This window comes from Guillardia theta (genome assembly GCF_000315625.1).
Source record: "Guillardia theta CCMP2712 unplaced genomic scaffold GUITHscaffold_2, whole genome shotgun sequence".
Classification (NCBI taxonomy): Eukaryota; class Cryptophyceae; order Pyrenomonadales; family Geminigeraceae; genus Guillardia; species Guillardia theta.
Window position 1 is genome coordinate 544,501 of NW_005434672.1, and position 20,114 is coordinate 564,614.

A 20,114-nucleotide genomic window follows, 5' to 3' on the forward strand; every position below is an offset into this window, starting at 1 on the left:
CGCATGTATGAAGTCATGTCACCAAGTCTTTATCTCAAACGAGCCTAAACCCTACATCTGCACTAGCAACAGGTTGCCATTGATCTGCAGCCTCGCCGGCTCGTCTTTGGCCTCCAACTGAGGCTTCCTGGAATGGATCATCCCTCTGGTCTGGCTCAGCTGCACCCGCAGATATCGCAATGGGGGTATGAACGTCTTGTCCAAGTGCAGGCAGCCCGGCAGGACCCCGATGACACCCTGCCGCTCGATCCTCGCGATCATCCTGGACATGCGCTGGTCCACCTCCTCCAGCAGCTCCTGGTGCAGGAGAGCTTTGCTCGTCAGGAGGAGGATCTCGAACTCGATCTTGGAGTAATCGACCTCAGCGGGCTCGGGGCTGCCCGTTCCCTTGCACGCGAGCATCGTCTTGATCAGGCACTCCAGGAAGCTTCGGCTGTCCCTTATCTTCCTCGCCACCAGACTTTCAATCAGCTTCTTGACGAGCAGGCAGGAAACCCTCGGCCCATCCTTGAGCCTCGTCTGCTCTGAGAAATCCAAGCGCGCCCTGCGCATCGGGAGCTCGTCGTCCGAGCCCTCGTCCGCGGCGACCTCTTGGTAGGTGTCTTCTCGGTAGGGATGGTACCGGTACTTCCGTATCGAGCATGTGTGGCTAAACTGAACCTCCTTGCCGTCAAGCTTCCTCTTCCGTCCTGGTGAAGCTGCTGAGACTGCCTTGTGGTTGTCAATCATCCCTGGACTCTCACTGCATCTGAGAGCGATCGTGTCGTGTGCAAGGAAAGAATGGTTCCAGATCTTAGAAGCACACATGTTCACTGCTTTATCGACTCGTGAGGAAAAGAGAGACGCACGCAAGAGAGAGGATGTTCGATATCGAGAGGAACCTGATCTGTGAACGAAGGAGAGAAATTAAATGGAGAGACAGGAAGGATGAACAAAGAGTGAGAAAACGCGGGAAGAGAGGGATATATATCAACACAAGATTGCTAGGTTTATGTACAGGCAGGAGGGATGGACTAGTCGAGGTCTGACCGGTGCTGATTCCAGGTCAGGAAGGGGTGGGGGGAGAGGAGGGGGTGCTGCATGAAGAAGTTTGATGACTCAACACGAAAGACATAGGTATAGGCAGAAGGGGGAGCGGGGAGGGAAGGGAGGGGGTGGGGTGGGGGTGGGGTAGGCGGATGTGAGGATGGAAGGAGATAGGAGCAGGAGTAGGCGGAAGAGATGAGAAAAACTCAGGGGGGTAAAGTAGTGGTAGGGGTAGTAAAGGAGGGGGTTATGATTGTATGATTTTATGGGAGTATAAGGGGTAGGGGATTTAAGACTGAAGAAGGAATAGCAGGGGGTGGGGTGACTCCTTTCTGTGTGATTTCTGGTAGGCAACAGCACCCTGTCACGTTTCAGCTGAAGATCCGAGGAGGGTGGGGTACTTACAATAGGTTTAGAGGGGTCCGTCAAGATTTGTGAGGGTGGGGTGGACTTGGGGGTCGAAAAGTAATAGATTTTTTACGTGGGAGACTGGGAACATAACCGGTTGAATCTAGGGGTAGGGGTGAAAATACGAGGGGTAATGCTCTTTTATGAGGGGTAGGGGGTATATGCTGGATGTGATTGTGTCAGGGTAGGTACCATGATCAGGGGTACTTCGACACTCGGGCCGCTCTTTTACTGTATATTTGCTGGGTGGTGAACAAGTGTACGCAAGTAAATCAATGTGACTAAGTTGAAGGAGGGGTCATGAGCGAAAAATTGGGGTACGTGGTGTTAAAAGGGTTAAGAATGAGGGTGGGGTGGTGGCTACGGTTGATGGAGTGTTTGATATTATTGCAACGTTCCAGCGGCTGACCGCAAGAGAGCCTACGGGACCACCCACCCTCCACTTTCACCGGATGACCGTGGTATACCAAGGGGTGGTCAGACACCGGGAAGGCAAATTGAACGGAGGAACTTCCGAAGTCAAGGCAGCGTAACGCGAGCGAGTCGATTCTCGTCAGCCGCTCTCAAGTCAGCCGACGGCCTCCCACTTGACTCTGACCTTAGTAACAGATAAGCCTCTTGACTCGGTGATGCCGGGCACGTTCGGAGTGCCGCTCAGCGGCTGACTCAGTGAATTCTTTGACTCAAACGTTTAGCGGGCCCGGTTGAGTAAAGGCCGTAGTGTTCGTAGTGTTTCCTCTTTACTCAAAGTGAAGTTAAAATCAGTACGAGGACAATCAGGAGAGTCGAGGAGTGTTTAGTATGACTCAGTGATCCGATCCGATCCGACCGGGCCGCGGCCCGCCGCCACTGGCCCGGGTGTGCAGCTGGCAGCGCGGCGTCCGATCACGGATCGGGCGTCCGACCGGGGGCAGATAGTGCGGCTGGCGATGATGCCAGACAAAGGCTCCGTGAACTTGCCAGTTGCCAAGTTGTTTGGCAGGCCGCGGCTCGCCGCCACCGTGCCCCCCGCCGGGCGCCGGGCCGGGCTCAGCGGCCAGCCTCAGTGAGTACTAGTCACGGTCACCGGGCCGGGTGCCCGGCCCGGCCGGCGAAGGCAAAACTTTCTAGAAGATCAGAAGATCAAAAGTTCCAAATGAACCTCAAAAGTTCAGAGAACAGGATGACTCATCCAGGAGGACACCGGTTCATCGGTTAACCCCTACCCTCTTACACGAGTCACTCTGGTGCATGACCCCCATCAGATTGAAATGGATTGACTTGGTGCTCTAAGATAAGAGATTTCTCTCTGATAAAAGATTAAAATCGCACCTAGATAGTTCCCTACTCATTCTGCAGGCTGTTATTATGTACCCCTACCCCTCAATTTGGTTCAGCTCGCTACACAACCCCTATTTTCAGTACCCCACCTCCTTGAAATCCTTGTACACACAAAAGCAGCCTCATCATCCTTTCCCCGTTCCCTTCGATCCTTGCCCTCCTGTATCTCCCCTTCCTCTCTCCCTCCTCTACCTGCTTCTCCTCCTGCCTGTCTCCGTCCTCGTCCTCCCTCCTCCCTCCTCCCGATCCCAAGATCATCCACAGCTTCCTCCTCCTCCCTGGTGTCCCGATCCACCGCCGCTTGCTCCCCTTTCTCTCCTCACCTCGCAAGATCTGGTGAAGTTACCTCCTGCGGGCGACAGAGAGGCGTTTCAATCCTGAACAATGCTTCGTCGTGGGCACCGAGGAGAAGTTGACATGGAGGGCGGGGCCGCGAAGCCATTCCACGATGACGAGGGGGGTGGCCTTGACATGAACGCGCCGACAAGTTTTGGAATGCCGAGCATGTCCAGTGGAATTCAGGTTGCACTGATGAACATTCTCATTCTCATCTCTTCCTCCCCTCCCCTTCTGCACCTTCGCATTTCAACCAGTGCGAGCCTTACTTGCCCTCACACTTTCTCCTGCATCCCTTGCCGCTGACTTCAACTCTCTTCAGTCTCTCAACGAACCTGACCCAGCCACGTTCGAGTCGCTCAAGCAGGTCATCTTGGTCGCAGGGGCGGCTGGCTCCTTGCTCGTGCTCTTCATCGCAGGGTTCACCATATCCTTCGTCTTCCTCGTGTGCATGGCATCCTTGTGGTACGCAGCCGACATGACAAGGCAAGGCCTGCTCGCGTACTGCAAGACGCTTGCTGACTCTTCTCTCCTGTAGTTGGATCCTCTCCTCCCCGTCAGGCACGCGGGACATGAAGGTCGTGGCAGACGCCATTCGGGAGGGAGCAGAAGGTTTTCTATCCACTCAGTACGGGACCGTAGGTAGGTGGTCGCTGGTGGTTGCAGGAGCTCTTTTCTTCATCTACCTCATCCGGCCTGTCGGGGAGGGCGCGCACGTCAGCAGCTTCAGCCTTGCGCTGCTCACCGTCCTCGGGTTCCTCCTTGGGGCTGCCTGCTCGGGCCTTGCTGGGTGGGTCGGGGTCTGGATCTCGGTTCGGTGCAACCTGCGGGTGGCAGGAGCGGCGGCGAACAACCAGGCGGGGCTCGCGCTGAAGCTTGCCTTCTGCGGAGGAGCCGTCTCTTCCATCATCTCTGCCGCCATGTGCATCCTTGGGATCTCGCTGCTCTACTCTCTCCTGTACGCGAGCTTCGTGCTGGGTGGAGGTATGAAGGTTCACGTAATCCCCCTCCTGCTCGTCGGGTACGGCTTCGGCGCCTCCTTCGTCGCGCTGTTCATGCAGCTGGGGGGAGGCATCTACACGAAGGCTGCGGATGTAGGGGCCGATATGTGCGGCAAGGTGAGTGTGAGGGGAGACAAGGTGGCAGGCAGGAGGGGGGAGAAGGGAGGAGGGAAGAGAAAGATCATTCAAGGAGGAAAGAGCAATGAAGAAGACAAGGGTCAGGGGAAGGATGAGGCAGAGGGAGCAGGGAGCAGGGAGAATGGCAAGATGTTGACCATCGTTCCTCCTGTAGATCGAGAGCAATATTCCCGAGGACGATCATCGGAACCCTGCAGTCATCGCGGACCTCGTGGGCGACAACGTGGGCGACTGCGCGGGGAGCATGGCGGACGTGTTCGAGTCCATCGCAGCAGAGATCATAGGGACCATGATTCATGCGGGAGTGATCATGAAGCATGTCGGAGCTGCTGATATGGAGGTAAGGACCCTCCTCCTCCTCCTCCTCCCCCCCCCTCCCCCCTCCACCCCCCACGCTCTTCTCCTCCTCCTCCTCCTCATCCTCATCCTCTCCCTCTCTCCCTGGCCCCTCCTCCTCACCGTGTCTCTCTCCCTCTCTCCCTCTCTCCTCCTCCTCCATCAGCTGCTGTGCCATGTCGACTTTCTCCCCTGCTCCACCTGCCTGTTCCTCTCCTCTTCTGCTCTTCGACCCGCTATCATTCTGTCATCGTGGCCCTCCCTGCCAGCCACCTCCAGCATGTCTGAGTACTGACGAGGAGGGCAGGGCTACATGTTCTTCCCCTTGGTCGTGCATGCCTTTGACCTGATCGTCTCCACCATCGGCATTGTCATTGTCAGGACAGCAGAGGAGAGAGAATGTCAACAACTTTTCGCTGCTGCGCCTTCCCCTCACGCTATCTCAGGTGACCAGCCGCTACAAGTCATGCGACGAGCATACGTCGTGAGTGCAGGTACACGCGCGAGCTGTTGAGAGGAGGGAAGGAAGGAAGCGTCATGGGGAGGTGGAGGGATGCAGAGAGCAGGAGGGAGGAGCAGGAGGCGTTCTAAGCTGGACATGGCAGCGCTTGCCCTCGGCAGCTATTTCTTCATCACCTGGAGCATGTTGTCGACAAGTGCAGCCCCCTGGGCATGGTGGAAGGTAAAACCAGGAGGCGGACGGGAAAGGGGAGAGGGAAGGGGAGGGGTTGGGGCTCAGTGGCAAAGGAAAGGACTGTAAAGACACGGACGCAGACATGACAAAGGGGGGAGGGAGGCAGGCAGGGTGACTGTTCCTTCAGTTCTTTCTTTGTGGTCTGCTGGGGATTTTCTCAGCCTACGCGCTTATCTTTATCACCCAATACTACACGGACTATGAAAACCCTCCCGTGAAGGGCATCGCCAGGGCGAGCACGACGGGACATGGTGAGTCCTCCACCACCCTCGACCCGTCCTCCCTCCTCTTGCCCTCCGATGCCTGTCCCATCTCATGTCCAGCGCTCCTGCTCTTCCTCCGCTTCCTATCCTTTCCAGTCAAGTCCAATTCATTCTCATTTGCGCTCCTCTTTTCTTGTTAGTCCTGCCTTTCTCCTCCTCCTCTCTTACAGTTCTCCTCCGTATCTCCGTCTCTCCTCCTTCTCACCCGCTCCTTCCTGTCTCCAGGCACCAACATCATCGCCGGTCTTGCGGTCGGCTACGAGAGCACAGCAGGACCAGCCGTCGTCATCGCCCTCACCCTCCTCCTCTCCTTCCACCTCGGCGAGTCCTCGGGCCTCGGCTCCGGCTCCGGTCTCTTCGGCACCGCAGCCGCGACCATGGGCATGCTCGGCACTGCCGTCTTCATCCTTGCCATGAACAACTTTGGGCCCATCGCCGACAATGCGGGAGGAATCGTCGAGATGTCCGAGCAGCCTGAGAACGTCAGGATGGTGACTGACAAGCTTGACGCGGTGCCGTCCTGACCTCTCCCTCCGTCCATACTTCCCTCCCTCCCTCCCTCCCTCCCTCCCTCCCTCCCTCCCTCCCTCCCTCCCTCCCTCTTCCTTTCTCTCGCTTACTTGCTCCTGGTCGTGATGTTGTTCCTTACAGGTCGGCAATGTCACTAAAGCTGCCACTAAAGGGTATGCAGTGGGAGGTTCAGCCCTTGCAACTTTCATCCTCTTCCGCGCGTACCTGGATGAGGTCTCCTCCTCCTCCTCCTCCTCCTCCTCCTCCTCCTCCTCCTCCTCCTCCTCCTTACTTTCTCCCGAAGGTGTCTGAATTTTCGGGTCACGACTTCGAAGTTGTCAACATTGCCAAGGTCAGACTTGTCGTCCCTCTCGCTGCTCACAGCGCGACAGGTGGAGGTTCTCGTCGGGGGCCTGCTGGGCATCGCCATGATCTTCCTGTTTGTTGGCTGGGCCATCGACGCCGTCGGCAAGACTGCGCAGGAAGTTGTGAGGGAGGTCAGGAGGCAGTTCGAGATCTACCCAGGTGACTCCACCTTCCCCCTCCTCTCTCCTCCTCTGTCCACCTCGCTCCTCCTCCTTCCTTTCCTCTGTCCTTCTCTCTCCTCTCTTGTCAACAACCAGTCTCCTACTACCTCTTCCGCCTTTGATCTCGTCTTCCTCTCCCTCCTTCCCTCTCTTCCTCCCTCTCACATCATCACATCGCCCTGTCTTCCCCTTCATCGCTCCCCTCTCCTCCTCTCCTCTCTCCTCCTCTCACTCCCGCGCAGGCATCCTCGAGGGTTCGCAGAAACCCGAGTACAACACCTGCGTCGCCATTGTCACCCGGGCAGCGCTCAAGGAGATGACGAGACCAGCCCTGCTTGCGCTGGGAACTCCCGTGTTCATCGGCTTCCTGTTCAAGTTCATCGGCTCCTACCGGTACCCTCCTCTTGCCTCCTAGATCAAACTGATCCTCTCCTCTTCCTTCCTCTCCCTCCCTCCCTCCCCTCCCTTCTCTCTCCTCTTCCTCCTCTCCCTCTGTTTCCTCCGCTCTTCTTCCATCTTGGCCGACTCATCACGTAAGAGGAGAGCCCAATCTCGCGCCTGAAGTTCTCGCCTGCTTCATGATGTTCGGGTCTCTTACTGGCCTCCTCGTCGCCGTCCTCCTCGACAACGCGGTCTAGTCACGTGACAGCGTTTCTCCTTCCTCACCTTCTCTTCCTTGTCGCAGGGAGGAGCATGGGACAATGCTAAGAAGTACATCGAGACTGGCATGCACGGAGGAAAGGGAAGCGACGCACACAAGGCGGCTGTCACGGTGATGCTTGTCACATGCTCCTCCTTACCTTCTCTCTCCTTTCCTTCCCTTCCCCCTTGTCCTTCCTCTTCCCCTCCCTTCGTCCTCATCCTTCACCTCTTTCCTTTACTCCGTCCTCTTCTATCTCCTCTTCGTCCTCTTCATCGTCCAGCCTCCTGCCACCCTTCGCTAACCGGCACCTGCTCCAGGGAGACACTGTTGGTGATCCATGTAAGGACACAGCTGGGCCAGCCTTGCACGTAATCATCACCACCATGTCCACCACCATCATCGTCTTGGGTCCTCTCTTCCTGGATCGTGCTTCTGCCTTGCGCCATTAAACTAGTTTTCTTCTTCCCTCCCCCCCCCCTCCTCCTCCCCCCTCCTCCCCCCCCCACTCCTCCTTCCCCTTCCCCCTTCTCGTTTCCCTTCCCCCTTCTCGTTTTCCCTTCCCCCTCCCCTTCTCCTTCTCGACATCTCCCCCTCCTCCTTCCGCGCCAATTTTTCCTGTTGCTCAAGAACACGAGGTTTGGGACGCGGTTGCAAGGCAGCTATCATTCATTGCTTCCTTCTACTGGTACATCTCTGCCGCCTCCCACCATAACACAGTCACATGTATCTCACACCACCTGATTGAACTGCGTCCCAAGCATAACCTGCACATCATTAATACCCTTCTCCTGCTGTCTCCTCTCGTTTCGTCTCATCCCCTCCTTTTCTCTCCTCTCCTTCTCTCTCTCCCTCTATCTGTCTATCTCTCTCCCTCTCTCTGTCTGCCCCTCCCCACATCTCCAACCCGCTCTTCCTCTCTCCTCCTCCTCCTCCCCCCCTCCCCCCGCTCCTCCTCCTCCTTGTTCGCCTTCAGGCTGCTCTCACCGAGTCGGTGGGGTCAGCCTTGCTGTGGCTCATCTGCCATGCGTTCGATCTCCGGCTCCCGAAGACGTTGAAGGGAGCTGCCAGCACGAATACGTCAGGTCAACATGAAGACTCCGTCCTCTCACCTCCTAGGCCGATGTCGAGCTTTGTCAGCTGAGCCAGCTGCAGGCCGAGCTCAGAGGTCGCACAAGGAGCAAGAAGTGCTAAGGAGAGACTCAGGCGAGCCTCATCACCTGGGTGGTCTTCTGATCCACATGACAGGCATAGCTGGTCTGCAGTTTCATCCTTCAGCTTCATCCTTGAGGAGCAATCAGAAGCACCTGCGCCAGGCTCTCTCGCTGTTGAGTCTTGTCTTCTGGCAGAAACTTGCTCCACATCTGCCGTCAAAGCGTCAAAACTGACCTGGCAGTCAGTGCGATGGTTCAAAGCTTGTGGAGTCGATGCGGCAGCAATCGTCGCCAACCGCCCTCCCCTTCTCACTCCTTCTCCTTCCCTTCCTCTCTCTATAACACTGTTGCAGCACATACCCATCATCACCACGTTCTTCCCTCTCCATCCTCTTGTTCCCACATACCCATCATCACCACGTTCTTCCCTCTCCATCCTCTTGTTCCCCTCTCCTCTCCTCTCCTCTCCTCTCCTCCCTCCCTATCCTCTCCTCTCTCAGTCTTCCTCTCCTCATTGCCGCTCCTTCCTCGCGCCACCCGGCGCACAGCCCGTTGCCACCCCTTGCCGCCGCCCCATTTATCACACCTAGCTTGTCGTCTGGGTGCTGTCGTACAGCTTTAATAATGGCGGCTCAGTTGCCTGAGTAAACTGGGCAGTCCGGGCCCTCCCGAGTCCGGCGGGCCCACCGGGAAACGGAAGTGACTCCCGGACTAGAACCCGGTCGCCGGCCCTGACGCCAGAAATATCCGAAGATTTGAGCTTGCGGCGATGGCGGCCGCCGATCACAGGGAGGGGTCGGAGTGAAGGGTAGGGGTCCGAATGGTATGTGAGTTATTTTGATGGGGTCATAGTCGGAATAAGGGGTGCTGTCGGGAGATTGCATGAGTCAGGGGCATATGTATGGATATAGGGCAGATGGAGATAGAGAGAAATTTATAGAGTCGGAGAGCTATGGATGCAGGGGGAGACAACTCGCTTTGATGCTGGTAGGGAGATGCCATAGAGGGGAACATAGGGGGTGGAGGTCAATTGAGGGGTGGAGTTGAGATCATCAGGGTGGGTGGTTGAAGGGGGAAGGGGTCGCGATCCATTGGAGGATTCAGCAGGTGACTGGAATAAGGGTGAGATGGGGGTGGGGTAGTAAAATGGACGGGTGATTAAACGGGAGATACCATGAAGGGATTGGGGGGGTGGTGCGACTGGAAGGATATGAAGGGAGGGAGGGAGGGGTGTAAGAAAAGTTTTATCGGTCTAGTTTGTAGGGGTGGAGTTCCAAGTAGTCGAATCAGGGGTAGGGGGTAGTGTGTGTAGACCAGCAGATATACGGGATGTCAAGTGACCAGCGGTACTCCCGTATCTAGAGATCAATGGGGGTGGTTCAGGTCCTGTAGGGGTGGTCATGAGGAAAGCAGTCGCTTTAGAACAAGGGTAGTCGAGATAAGACCCTCCGGAGTACCCCAGTTTTTACGCAATAAGATGCAGAGGGTGGGTAGAGTTTTTTTTGACAAGGGGTGGCAGATGAGTTAAAAGCTCACGGATGACTGGTGGGGTCTGTCTACCCACCCCTACCATCCAAATCGTTTTCAGGACTTAATCAGAGTGACTTTTTGTGTGGAGGGTACGGGTGATGGTGACGCTAGAGGGGTGGGGTGGATGGAGTATCATTACCCTCCGGCACAGAACAGCAGCGGGATGGGAACAAGGGTGGGTGGAGTGGTCCGTTCCGAGAACCAATCAGAGTTATATATGAATAGTACTTGACCCCTTAATACGCAATATATGGTGTTAAAACAAGGTTAAATTGCCTTACCGAGATATGTAATAGCAAATTATTGATCAATTAGATCATATATGGGCTGTATAAAATTGGGAATATCGGTTAAAAAAAAAAAACCTTGTGGCTTGCAGGTAGGACATCCAATGGCGCGATTTGGAACAGAACATGAGCGAAGAAAAGGGAGGGGGGAAGGGGGGGGAGGCGCGGATGGGAAGAAGCTTCAACCTCCCAGGATCTGCAGGACAAGAGAGAGGAGGAGAAATGATGGTGCGAGTCAGAGAGATGAAGGCAGCAGGGCGGAGGGGTCGGATGGGCACAGGACAGTTGCTGTTGTAAAGATCCATCCAAGTGCATTGGATATGGTCGGGGCGCGGCATGGAAGCGCGGCGATGGGGATGGATGGTTACATGACATCATGATAGAAGCATTCCTGTACAAGAGAGATCCTCGGGCAGACGATGGCGTGTAGACAAACGCAGGACGTATGAAGATAGCAGTTGGTTCCATGTGCTAATCCCGAGGTTGTGCAACAAAAGTCACACCCGATTTCGCGCATGAGATCAGCAGAAGTAGAACGATAGATAGACAAGACATTCCAGCCTTTTACCTTTGGTGTGCGTGTGAGAATAGAGTAGGTTATGCTCGGAGTTAGATTTCCTCTGCGAGCATCATAGTCACAAAAAGTCAACATGATGGAAGGATGGCCTACCTCTGTCTTGAGAAGTTGATCGTTTCTCTCAGATTGCTCCCAAAATATTTTCGCTCCTGATCCGACCTCAAGGCATCAGAAGCTTTCCATCACTCATCGTTTTGAAGTCCAAACACAGTTTTCGGTCTGCTGAAAAGCAGACTTTTTTCAGCAAAAGATGCGTCGGAGCTCGTGAGTGCTGACACTGTCTTAGACAAGTTCCTCTTTCTCATCGTGACTTTTCAGTCTGACTCCGGTCACCACGGCAAGGAAATCGTCGATCCAAATCGGCCAGGTGAGGAAGTTGTCGCGGGTGAGTCAGGCTGACCCTGATATCAGCTATGTGGAAGCAAGAAGTACAAAGTTACGAAGAAGCTCGGTATGCTTATCTCGCACTGCATCGAGAGGCTGAGACATGGTCGTCAGGCTCGGGGTCCTTCGGCGAGATTTACTTGGGGCTGCATGTTACAACCGCGGAGGAGGTTTGCTGATGGGCGTGATGGAGATTAGTGGAAATGATGTATACCTTGACAGGCAGCGATCAAATTGGAAGGAATTCGAACAGAGCATCAGCAGCTCTTGTATGAGGCGAAGGTGTCGATAAAATTCCCTCGAGCTCTTCCCGAGTGATGGCATGTTCGAACAGGTGATAAGATACCTTCGAGGTGGGGTGGGGATTCCGGAGCTGCTGTGGTGCGGGACAGAAGCAGATTTTAACGTGATGATCATCGAGCTGCTGGGGCCATCACTGGAGGATCTTGTAAGTGTCTTTGCGTCACAACGATATTTTTCTTTCTGGATCCTGAAGCTGCTTGATCAGTTCAACTACTGTCACAGGAAGTTCTCTTTGAAGACCGTCTTGATGATTGGCGAGCAAGTAGACATGCGGCTCGTCTTTCGGTCCTGTCTGAGGTTGTGTTTCAGATGCTATCGAGATTGGAGTACATTCATAGCAAAGGCTTCATTCACAGGTCCCCACTTGTCCGCCAAGACACTCTTGGTTCATTGATATTTGGGTGTAGAGATGTGAAGCCGGACAATTTTCTAATGGGGGCAAACCAGAAATCTCACCAGGCAAGACCATTTTCCTTACACGTCTCTGTTTGACATTGATTCAGGTTTACATCATCGACTTTGGGCTCAGCAAGCGATTCATAGATCCCCGAACCAGCATGGTGAAGCGAGCGAGTGAAGAAATGAGCTTTTAACCATGGACGTCAGCATATACCCTACAGAAACGGGAAAAGCCTGACGGGGACTGCAAGATACGCAAGCATTAATACGCATCTAGGAATCGAGCAGGTGATTCTGCGAGATACGCGAACGGGGGAGGGAGGGAGGGAGGGAGGGAGGGAGGGAGGGAGGGAGGGGAGGGGATGTGAAGCAAGATGAAGTAAAACTGATGCGAGAGAACGATTTTAGGGAAGGAGGGACGACTTGGAGGGCCTTGCATACGTTCTTCTTTACTTCCTGAGAGGCCAGTTGCCATGGCAAGGGATGCAGGTGATGGTAAGGAAATGAGCAGCCTGGGAAACTGAAATGCTTTGCGGTGATCAGGCATTCAATCAAAAAGACAAGTATCACAAGGTTGACTGATTTTGGATCAGATTGGAAAGTGCTGATGATTTACTTTGGCAGATCTGTGTAAAGAAGCAGAACATCTCTGTGCGGGAGCTTTGCAAAGGAGTGCCGGAGGGTAAGACGACTCCTTGCCGTCTTGCTGTTACTGAGGGTCTCCGCCATGGCAGAGATTGGAACCTTCCTGTGTTACTGCAGAAACCTCAAGTTCGACGAGTCGCCCAACTATAGCTACTGCAGAAAGGTTTTGCTCTTGGTTTGCTCTTGGCCCCAACTCAAGTCCTTGCTTCAGTTACTGCGAGCTGTGTTCGAGAAGAACGAGTTCACTCTGGATTACATCTATGATTGGACTAAGAAGCAGTCAGGATCCACAAATCCACTTCCTAAGAATCAAGAAGCCCTCCCGGAGGTAAAGTCATCCGATCCCATTCTCCTGCCCTTGTCGTGCGATATCCCCCCCTAGCTCATCCTCTTCCTCAGCTCATCCTCTCCTCTTCCTCAGCGAATCCTCCTTCTACAACTACTGCAAAAGCTCCTGCTGACCGTTTTTTTTTCAGGATAGTTCGCGTCAACCACAGCCATCGGGTGGAGACAAGACAGAGGGGGAGAAGCGCGAGAAGCTGGAGAAGTGAGTCGAGCTGCTAGAACTGCCATCCTGCTCTCAACCTCCTCCCCTGAACTCTCTCCTTCCCGTTACCCCTTACCCTCCTAATTGCAGAGACGTCAAAGAGCCCCCTCGTGCTCCTCGACAAGACGTGGAGCCCCCTCTAGTGAAGGACATGAAGGACGTCAAAGTCATGAGCAAGAAGCTGCCTACCACTCCACTGCCCTCTCAGCTATCCTCTAAGGTCAAACTGTCTCCTCCACCATACTGTGTCGTGGGGCTGATTGGACGCTTGCAGGTGGACAAGGATGGGCAATGTCAGCAACAATAGGGGGTAGGCAAGGCAGCATCGCAGCTTGAGTCACTGTGCCAGTTTCTGGGTCAGGTCGGATATTGACAGATAGATTGGTCCGGATGTAAGGATAGAAGAGAAAGCAGGAGGAAGAGAGGGAGAGGGAAAGGAGATTCTAGGCTGGTCAAGGAGGGAGACACATGAGGGTTTGCCCTCTTGTCTGTAGAATTTCCAGATGTTGTATGATGAACGAGATACTTTGACAAGTCAATTGTGATCGTCGTTTTCCTTCCCTTCGCTTCCTCCTCCAGCTCTGCCCCACACCAGCAAAGCGCGTCCTCAATACCCCGTAGGTCCTGGAGAGCGGAATAATATTCACCTCCTTGCACGTTAACAGCACCCTCCCTTTCGTTGCCCGTCTCCCCCTGATCCCTACGGCATCATCAGCTCACGCACAGCACACAAAGGAAGTGCAGGAGGACTTGGGGACTCACTTGGTTGGGGGATGTGACGCCAACACGGATGCCAAAGGACTCGTTGGTGACGTCAAAAACTCCTTCCTGGATCTTCGCGTAGATTTGCTTGGCGGTGTTGACAAATGCCTCCTCCACCTGCAATGGTCAGCCAAGGAACGAAAGCTCACAGGGATCACATTGTGCGCAGTCTTGGCGGAGGTCTCGAGGAAGATCAGCCCATTTTCTCTTGCAAAGGCCTCTCCCTCTGTTCTCATCCATCAGGCAACAGGGAAGCTACATGACCAGACAGCATCATCGCGCTACCGGCATAAGTGACGGCTCTGCGGTGCTCCAGGTCGCTCTTGTTTCCTGGCGTTGAGCATCAGAGCATGCAGAGAGATTAAAGTCTGAGACGTAAGTCTGAAACTGACCAATGAGCATGATCGTCATGTTGGAGTTGGAGTGCTGTCGGGCATCCTCAAGCCAGCTCGTCAGATGGTTGAAGGTGTCGCGACGAGTGATGTCGTAAACCTGCTCACAAGTTGAGTGCAGAATGCGCATCGGCCTCAGGGAGGACCAGCAAAGCCCCAGCAGCTCCCCTATAGTAGGAGCGAGTGATCGAGCGAAAAGACTCTTGACCCGCCTTGATCAAGTCCAAGTCAGAATAGGAAGAAAACACCAAGTGACATCTCACTGTATCCCAAATCTGCAGCTTGATCGGCTTGTTGTCGATGGTGATTCGCCGCGCTCCAAACTCAACACCTTGAACGGTGAATCTCAGACGCCGAGATCGCAAATAAGATCGAGAAGCAGCAAGGCTCACCGATGGTGAGATCGTGAACAGGCTGGAATCGTTTGTCCGTGAATTGGAGTAAAAGACACGACTTTCCGACACCTCCAGGTCTGGGTTCAGGCAAGATTGTCATCAAGAGTGTCTCTTCACCTGTGTCCCCTATGATGATGTACTTGAAGAGGTATGCATCTGCACTACAATCAATTGATCCACAAAAACGACAAGTCCTTCCACTCACATGACATCGGCTATGGAGATTTATATCTTTAAACAAATTTCTGTACACGTCAATCTTCCCAACAATTCCTCCAGTTCTGATATTCTCCGTCCCAAGTTCTTCCTGTCCAAACAAAGGATACAACATCACAATGCGCAAGAAGGCTCAGTTCCTCGTGGGCCACTATCTTTGCAGGAATCGCTGCTCACTCAAACTCCGTGAATGCATTTTTTTTCTTTAAGACATTTCATGTTCAACAACCAATAATCATATCACTGAAAATCAAAGCTCTTCTCCACAACACTCATCAACAGGGGAGTTTGTCCCTAGGGGAATTGCTGCACCAGATTCATCATGGCGATTCCAGACCCTTCTCACAAGAAATTTGATTCTTCTAAACAATTTGTGATGCTCACACCAACGATCTATCATAGCACAGCACGAGTATCATTCCATCTGGGCGTTACATATTGCACGTCACGCAAGATTGGGGCCATGTTGACAGGGGCCTCAATGGGGATACAAAGCTAGAATCTCATTGCACCTAGTGCCCTGACATCTTTGTATATCTATCTTTCAACACTCCAATTCAATTCGATCCTCTTTGCGATTTTAACAACATCTCGCACCAATGCAGTAAAACCTCGGTTTTCGAATCACTCGGACGAGCAGCAGAATCTTTAAGGACATTGAAAACGTCTAGGTTCAGCCTGCACTGAGCTATACGTATCTTGCCCTGCCGTGCCTCCAACGCTAGATGCCTGTCAGTTGAAGCCCCTCCACTCTCTACCGTTCCGAGTCCCTCAACGTCTGCTTGCCCCGCAGTGATTTGCTTTGGTTCCGTTCTTCCAAACTTTGTTCCTCTGCTGCCAACATCACCTTCCGATCCTCTTCTGCCTCGTTCAGACTTTCGTCTTGAAACATGTTTCATCTCCTCACTTTCTCTCCACCTTCCCCTCTCTCCTCCCTTCCTTTCCTAGCATTGTGCCCCTCTCGCTTCATACACCCGCACAGCCCAAGCATTCCACCTGTACTACCCCCCACCCCTACGCCATACACAAACTGCAGGTACCCACCCTAGCTTGTTCTGTAGTGCAGTCTCCCACCCCCCCGTACCAACTACCCCACTCAATTCCTTCTGATACCCCTTGTCCTGAACAGAATTCTTCCACCCCTGTTGCCATGTCCGCAACCTACCCACCCTTGTGGTGCAACTCCACTTAGACTACCCTACCCTTCAAATACGGTATTGTAGACAACACCACCCCTCATCCATGACCCACCCTCATCGATAGGCATGTGACAGTTTTGAAATATTGGTTCATGAATTCAAATTTACTTGAATTAGATAATTGTTTTACTTCATTCGAAGGTATATTTCGGGATAAAACACGAAATTTGACCACCGGTGGAATTGACAGGGTGTTGAATTGAGTTGAGTCAACCAGTGATTTCCCCTTCCACCCAGGGTAGGGTAGTCAAGAGTCCATCAAGAGAGGGGTAGGGTCCTTCCCGAGGTGAAGTGGGTATTGGACCCGGAGGGTACAGGCGTAGTGGAGAACAATTCACTCAAGACTTTACAAGGCTCACTAACACTGCTACACCGCCTCAGAAATGATTTAGGAAATATTTGAGGACAGCATATAATGATCGATTCAGATGCCCAGTGCGTCTACTCTTTCGTGAGGGCAGTACCAATCACTGCAACGGTATGTAACGGTCAGGGAGCTATACGACCCTGACCGGCCCGACCGTGCGGAGTGCCAGGTCGGTCGGTCGGGCAGTTTTGTCCTCATCCGCCCTACGGCCATGGCACTGCCGCACCCAGACTCGGATGTGACTGACTCTGAGTGAGGAGAGAGCAGCTCTGACGACACTGTGAGCTAGCAAGTTGCCAGCAGCACGTCATTGTGACTCTCAGTGAAAGACAGGCTGCTCTCGGCCCCAGTGAGAATGTGACTGGGACTGGCAGGATACTATGATACCCAGTGACAAGTTAGCGAGAGGACGCTGAGAGAAAACTATTAGTGTTGAACAACTCAGTACTGATGAGACAACGATTGGATTGACTGTGCAATTCTTGCAGATTTTGGGTTGGAATGGAGCCTAACGCAAAAGGCAGCAACTTTTTCCTCGATTGTTGCAATGGCGCGGTATGACTTGGTGACGAATTCACTGAGAGAGGATTGACAGCATGCGTCACAGATCTTCCAAGAGGATTGCTGCAACACCAAGAGGAACAGGGACAACCATCCGCACCTGAAGCCCAACAGCACTTCGCCGGGCTCAAGGTCCCTCCTGCGAGCAGCGAGGGCTGTCCTGACTGACTGATGCTCCCACGTCACAGCCTGCGGAATCAGATGAGCGGAGTTGGGATAGTCTGGCGCGTTGCCCATTCAAAGGGCATCCCGAATGACATCTTGGTGGATGATGCAGATGCTGTGGAGCTGGGTTAGTTCTCACTACTCTGAATCAGGTTGTGGACGCCTTCGATCCTCAAAGCAGCGCTGCGGAGGCTGACCTCCGCCCAGGAGACATCCTCTTTCAAGTGGATGGAGAGGAGGTAGGGACCTCGCCTGATCCGACTGCATCACTGAAGCATTCCTTCCAGGTGATCGGCATGCCCGTCACGAGCATCGCAGAAAAACTCTTCGGACCTGTCGGCACCCAGGCAACATTAGATGTCAAGCTTGCTCTCAGTGGTCTTCTGACATCTCCGCAGGTCATGATCACGATTCTTCGAGGAGGACTTAACGGAGAAGTTGTTCTTGTACAGCTTGAGCGCAGATCTTCCGCCAATGCAGCATGATATTTCACTGCTTGTGTAAACAAAGCAGCCCAGTGAAAACTACTACGTGAACTACCACGCTCACTGCACGCAGACGTTCGCACTCGACGTTTTTCACATCTGCAGCAGCAATGCACGTGTGTTTTACTGAGTTATTCGATCAAAAGACCCTCATCTTTGTATCTCTTTTCTATTCCGTCCATGTGCGCCATCCCAACCACAGCGACCACCCGTTGAAAATTACACCTCGCTAGAGTCTGCGCCATGATTTCATCCCGCTCATCCACAAGGGCAGAGATCATCCCCGAGGAGCAGGAGTCTCGGAGTCGCTGCAGCATGCGACGAGCATCGTCCCGTGTGATTTCCTTCTCGCTCTTCTGCTTCGCGAAAGGGGTTGAGAAGATGCTTTGCGAGGAGGGTGACATGGGAGTGGAGAGCAGCTTCAGGACGTCGGACAGGTTGAACTCCTCCTTCAACCTCCTCAGCGTCGTTTGCTGATCTCTGTCTCCGAGTATGACCTTGGCACCGACCTGCTCCGCTGCCCTCATGGCGACGAGCATCTCGTTCCCCCTGGTGTACGCGTCGATGAACTCAAGAATCTTGTCCCCAACCATAGCGCTGGCCTGCTGCCTTGATATCCCGGCCATTCTCAGGATTGTATCAAGGGTCGATGTTTGTTGTCCTTGGTCTATCGATACTATGGCCCGCTTTCTGGCTTCGCAGAGCTCCACCATGACGGCCTGGGGGCGCACCGCAAGGATAACCTCGTTTACTATCTCCGCGCTCTTCTTCGAGATGTGTACGCTACCCACCAAGTACACCTCCTGCTGCAGCCGAGGATGCCTTAGATACGCAACATGGCCATTCCAGAAGTCCGATCCTCCAAAGTTCATCCACCTCCTGGTCCCGTAGGCAACACCGCGCTCTGATGCGTGGAAGGGTGCCTCCGACGGATATCCGGGGCCGACAAACTTTGACCTCGATGTACCCATCCTCATGCTCCTCGCGCTCGATACGTCTTGAGTCGAGTATGTACACATAGCAAGCCTCCTCCCAGCATCGATCAACGTCCTGCCTCTTCTGCCCTCCCTCCCTGCCCATCGCCATGAAAGAACGACCGGCATGTTCCACAGCTTCCACCCCATGATCATGACCACCCCCGTATTGCCCTTGAAAGACTACCCCACCAGGAATCAGACGTTTTGAGAGGGAAGAGTTTCGATACTCTGAAAGTTTCTCTGAGAATTTCAAATTAAATCTGAAAAGTGCAAAAACATCGCGCCCCGACTCTACTACTGGAATGGCTCGGAAGGGGCTTGCGACGATGCTGCTGGGGATGGCGACATGGATGGCTGCTTCATCCAGCTCGTATCATGGCAGACATGGAATGTCGTCGTTTATCCCCTCCTCGCCCCTCCCTCACGATGCCTGGACTGACTTCCTGCCTCCTGGCTCCACCCTCATCCCTTGCGTCCCATTCTTTCGCGGGTTGTCGGAGGGTCGGAGTGGCCGGCATCGCGATGAAAGGAAAGCTCACAGACTGGCTGCTGCTCTTCGTCTCAACTCTTTCTCAAGAGTTCACAACAGCTCTCCCCTCGTCAAACGCTCTGAGGCTGTCCGCTCCTCCACGAGGACTGGCCCGACCCACTCGATGTACCTGAAGAGGAACGACCGAGATGCTCTCGGCGAGGAGGTTCAATCTATCAATGTCATCGAGAGCGATATCAGTGCTGATCTCACTGCAACGGAACCCGATGTGTCGTCCTCGCAGAAAAACTCAGGAAAGGTTCTCTTCAACGACGTCATAGTTGCCTACATGTTCATGATGACTCAGGTAACGCACCTCGCCCGTCGTTGGGGGAAACCTTCCTTTGCCTCGCATCCTCCTCTGCTCGCTCGCTCCCATTTTTCCCTACCTCCCCGTCCTCGATTTTTACTTGTCTTTCGAACGTGCCCTCTGCCTTGTTCAAGAAGACTGATTCACGACCCTCGTAGAAATTCAAGCAACCAACTCCCTTGCAGCGAGTGTACATAGACGCGGTTCGACTGCTCATGCTAAACAAGACAAGCCACGTCACCCTCTCCAGCCATATTCTACCAGCCATCGACCATGAGCTGCTGGTGTCGTCGAATGTTACAGACCTGTCCATGAGCTTTCCCCTCCTCCAGCGTCAGCCAGCAACGGCAGCCTTCGGTGAGTCAACCTGCAGTCTTGAAGGCTCATCTCAGCTTGTGCGCAGCTGTCGCAGTGCCTGCAGCCCTTGCGGTCGGCGGGCTCATGGACCTGGGTCTTGCCGACGCCATCATGACCATCGGCATGTCCGGCGCTGCCATCGTGAGGCATCGACTTGCTGCATGCTCGTGAGGATGACGCTTGTCTCTAGGGAGTCGGGATGGAGCTGTTCACCAAGTCTGCTGGGGTCTTCCTAGGCACGTCGGATCCTCAGCCAGCACAAGCTGGGATAGAGCCGGTGAACAGCACCAAATCGTGAAAGCGTGACGGGGGCAAACACACGTTTTCGCTGAGAAGGAGCAGCAGCATTGCAGTTCATTCGAGAAAGAGGAGCA

The 20,114-nt window shown here is 53.9% G+C and overlaps 8 protein-coding genes across 8 annotated transcripts; 4 read left to right on the forward strand and 4 right to left on the reverse strand.

Annotated features, from left to right (window-relative positions):
- Positions 1–51: 51 nt before the first annotated feature.
- Positions 52–807, reverse strand: GUITHDRAFT_131849 (hypothetical protein; the record flags this gene model as incomplete). The annotated part of the gene is made up of 1 exon (XM_005841777.1): positions 52–807. One exon carries the CDS (start codon positions 805–807, stop codon positions 52–54), a length of 756 nt encoding a protein of 251 aa, XP_005841834.1.
- A 2,855-nt stretch (positions 808–3,662) lies between these two features.
- On the forward strand, positions 3,663–7,651 carry GUITHDRAFT_156810 (hypothetical protein; the record flags this gene model as incomplete). The annotated part of the gene is made up of 13 exons (XM_005841778.1): positions 3,663–4,208; positions 4,384–4,569; positions 4,873–5,059; positions 5,171–5,247; positions 5,387–5,510; positions 5,748–6,034; positions 6,174–6,266; positions 6,337–6,384; positions 6,425–6,557; positions 6,802–6,952; positions 7,098–7,191; positions 7,245–7,331; positions 7,520–7,651. 13 exons carry the CDS (start codon positions 3,663–3,665, stop codon positions 7,649–7,651), a joined length of 2,145 nt encoding a protein of 714 aa, XP_005841835.1.
- A 279-nt stretch (positions 7,652–7,930) lies between these two features.
- On the reverse strand, positions 7,931–8,563 carry GUITHDRAFT_99507 (hypothetical protein; the record flags this gene model as incomplete). The annotated part of the gene is made up of 5 exons (XM_005841779.1): positions 7,931–7,966; positions 8,187–8,263; positions 8,312–8,348; positions 8,420–8,458; positions 8,507–8,563. 5 exons carry the CDS (start codon positions 8,561–8,563, stop codon positions 7,931–7,933), a joined length of 246 nt encoding a protein of 81 aa, XP_005841836.1.
- Positions 8,564–10,046: 1,483 nt separating this feature from the next.
- On the forward strand, positions 10,047–13,555 carry GUITHDRAFT_159100 (hypothetical protein; the record flags this gene model as incomplete). Its single annotated transcript, XM_005841780.1, has 18 exons — positions 10,047–10,067; positions 11,174–11,198; positions 11,246–11,301; positions 11,354–11,413; positions 11,466–11,579; positions 11,640–11,696; positions 11,744–11,790; positions 11,842–11,893; positions 11,938–11,994; positions 12,041–12,121; positions 12,242–12,322; positions 12,377–12,406; positions 12,458–12,515; positions 12,568–12,641; positions 12,690–12,806; positions 12,955–13,025; positions 13,116–13,245; positions 13,300–13,555. 18 exons carry the CDS (start codon positions 10,047–10,049, stop codon positions 13,330–13,332), a joined length of 1,164 nt encoding a protein of 387 aa, XP_005841837.1. The 3' UTR covers positions 13,333–13,555.
- Positions 13,539–14,883, reverse strand: GUITHDRAFT_149882 (hypothetical protein). Its single transcript, XM_005841781.1, has 10 exons — positions 14,780–14,883; positions 14,692–14,730; positions 14,572–14,643; positions 14,443–14,510; positions 14,326–14,391; positions 14,180–14,279; positions 14,073–14,117; positions 13,946–14,013; positions 13,788–13,904; positions 13,539–13,725 (listed from the first exon to the last, which is right to left on the reverse strand). Exons 1-10 carry the CDS (start codon positions 14,784–14,786, stop codon positions 13,684–13,686), a joined length of 624 nt encoding a protein of 207 aa, XP_005841838.1. The 5' UTR covers positions 14,787–14,883; the 3' UTR covers positions 13,539–13,683.
- Positions 14,884–16,842: 1,959 nt separating this feature from the next.
- Positions 16,843–17,616, forward strand: GUITHDRAFT_149883 (hypothetical protein). Its single transcript, XM_005841782.1, has 6 exons — positions 16,843–16,911; positions 16,964–17,049; positions 17,106–17,181; positions 17,235–17,321; positions 17,370–17,429; positions 17,481–17,616. The coding sequence occupies exons 1-6, from the start codon at positions 16,858–16,860 to the stop codon at positions 17,565–17,567; spliced, it is 450 nt and encodes a 149-aa protein (XP_005841839.1). The 5' UTR covers positions 16,843–16,857; the 3' UTR covers positions 17,568–17,616.
- A 56-nt stretch (positions 17,617–17,672) lies between these two features.
- On the reverse strand, positions 17,673–18,679 carry GUITHDRAFT_149884 (hypothetical protein). Its single transcript, XM_005841783.1, has one exon. The coding sequence runs from the start codon at positions 18,668–18,670 to the stop codon at positions 17,699–17,701; it is 972 nt and encodes a 323-aa protein (XP_005841840.1). The 5' UTR covers positions 18,671–18,679; the 3' UTR covers positions 17,673–17,698.
- Positions 18,680–18,846: 167 nt separating this feature from the next.
- GUITHDRAFT_99512 (hypothetical protein) lies at positions 18,847–20,038 on the forward strand (the record flags this gene model as incomplete). Its single annotated transcript, XM_005841784.1, has 4 exons — positions 18,847–19,380; positions 19,542–19,740; positions 19,787–19,881; positions 19,931–20,038. 4 exons carry the CDS (start codon positions 18,847–18,849, stop codon positions 20,036–20,038), a joined length of 936 nt encoding a protein of 311 aa, XP_005841841.1.
- Between the last annotated feature and the right edge of the window lie 76 nt (positions 20,039–20,114).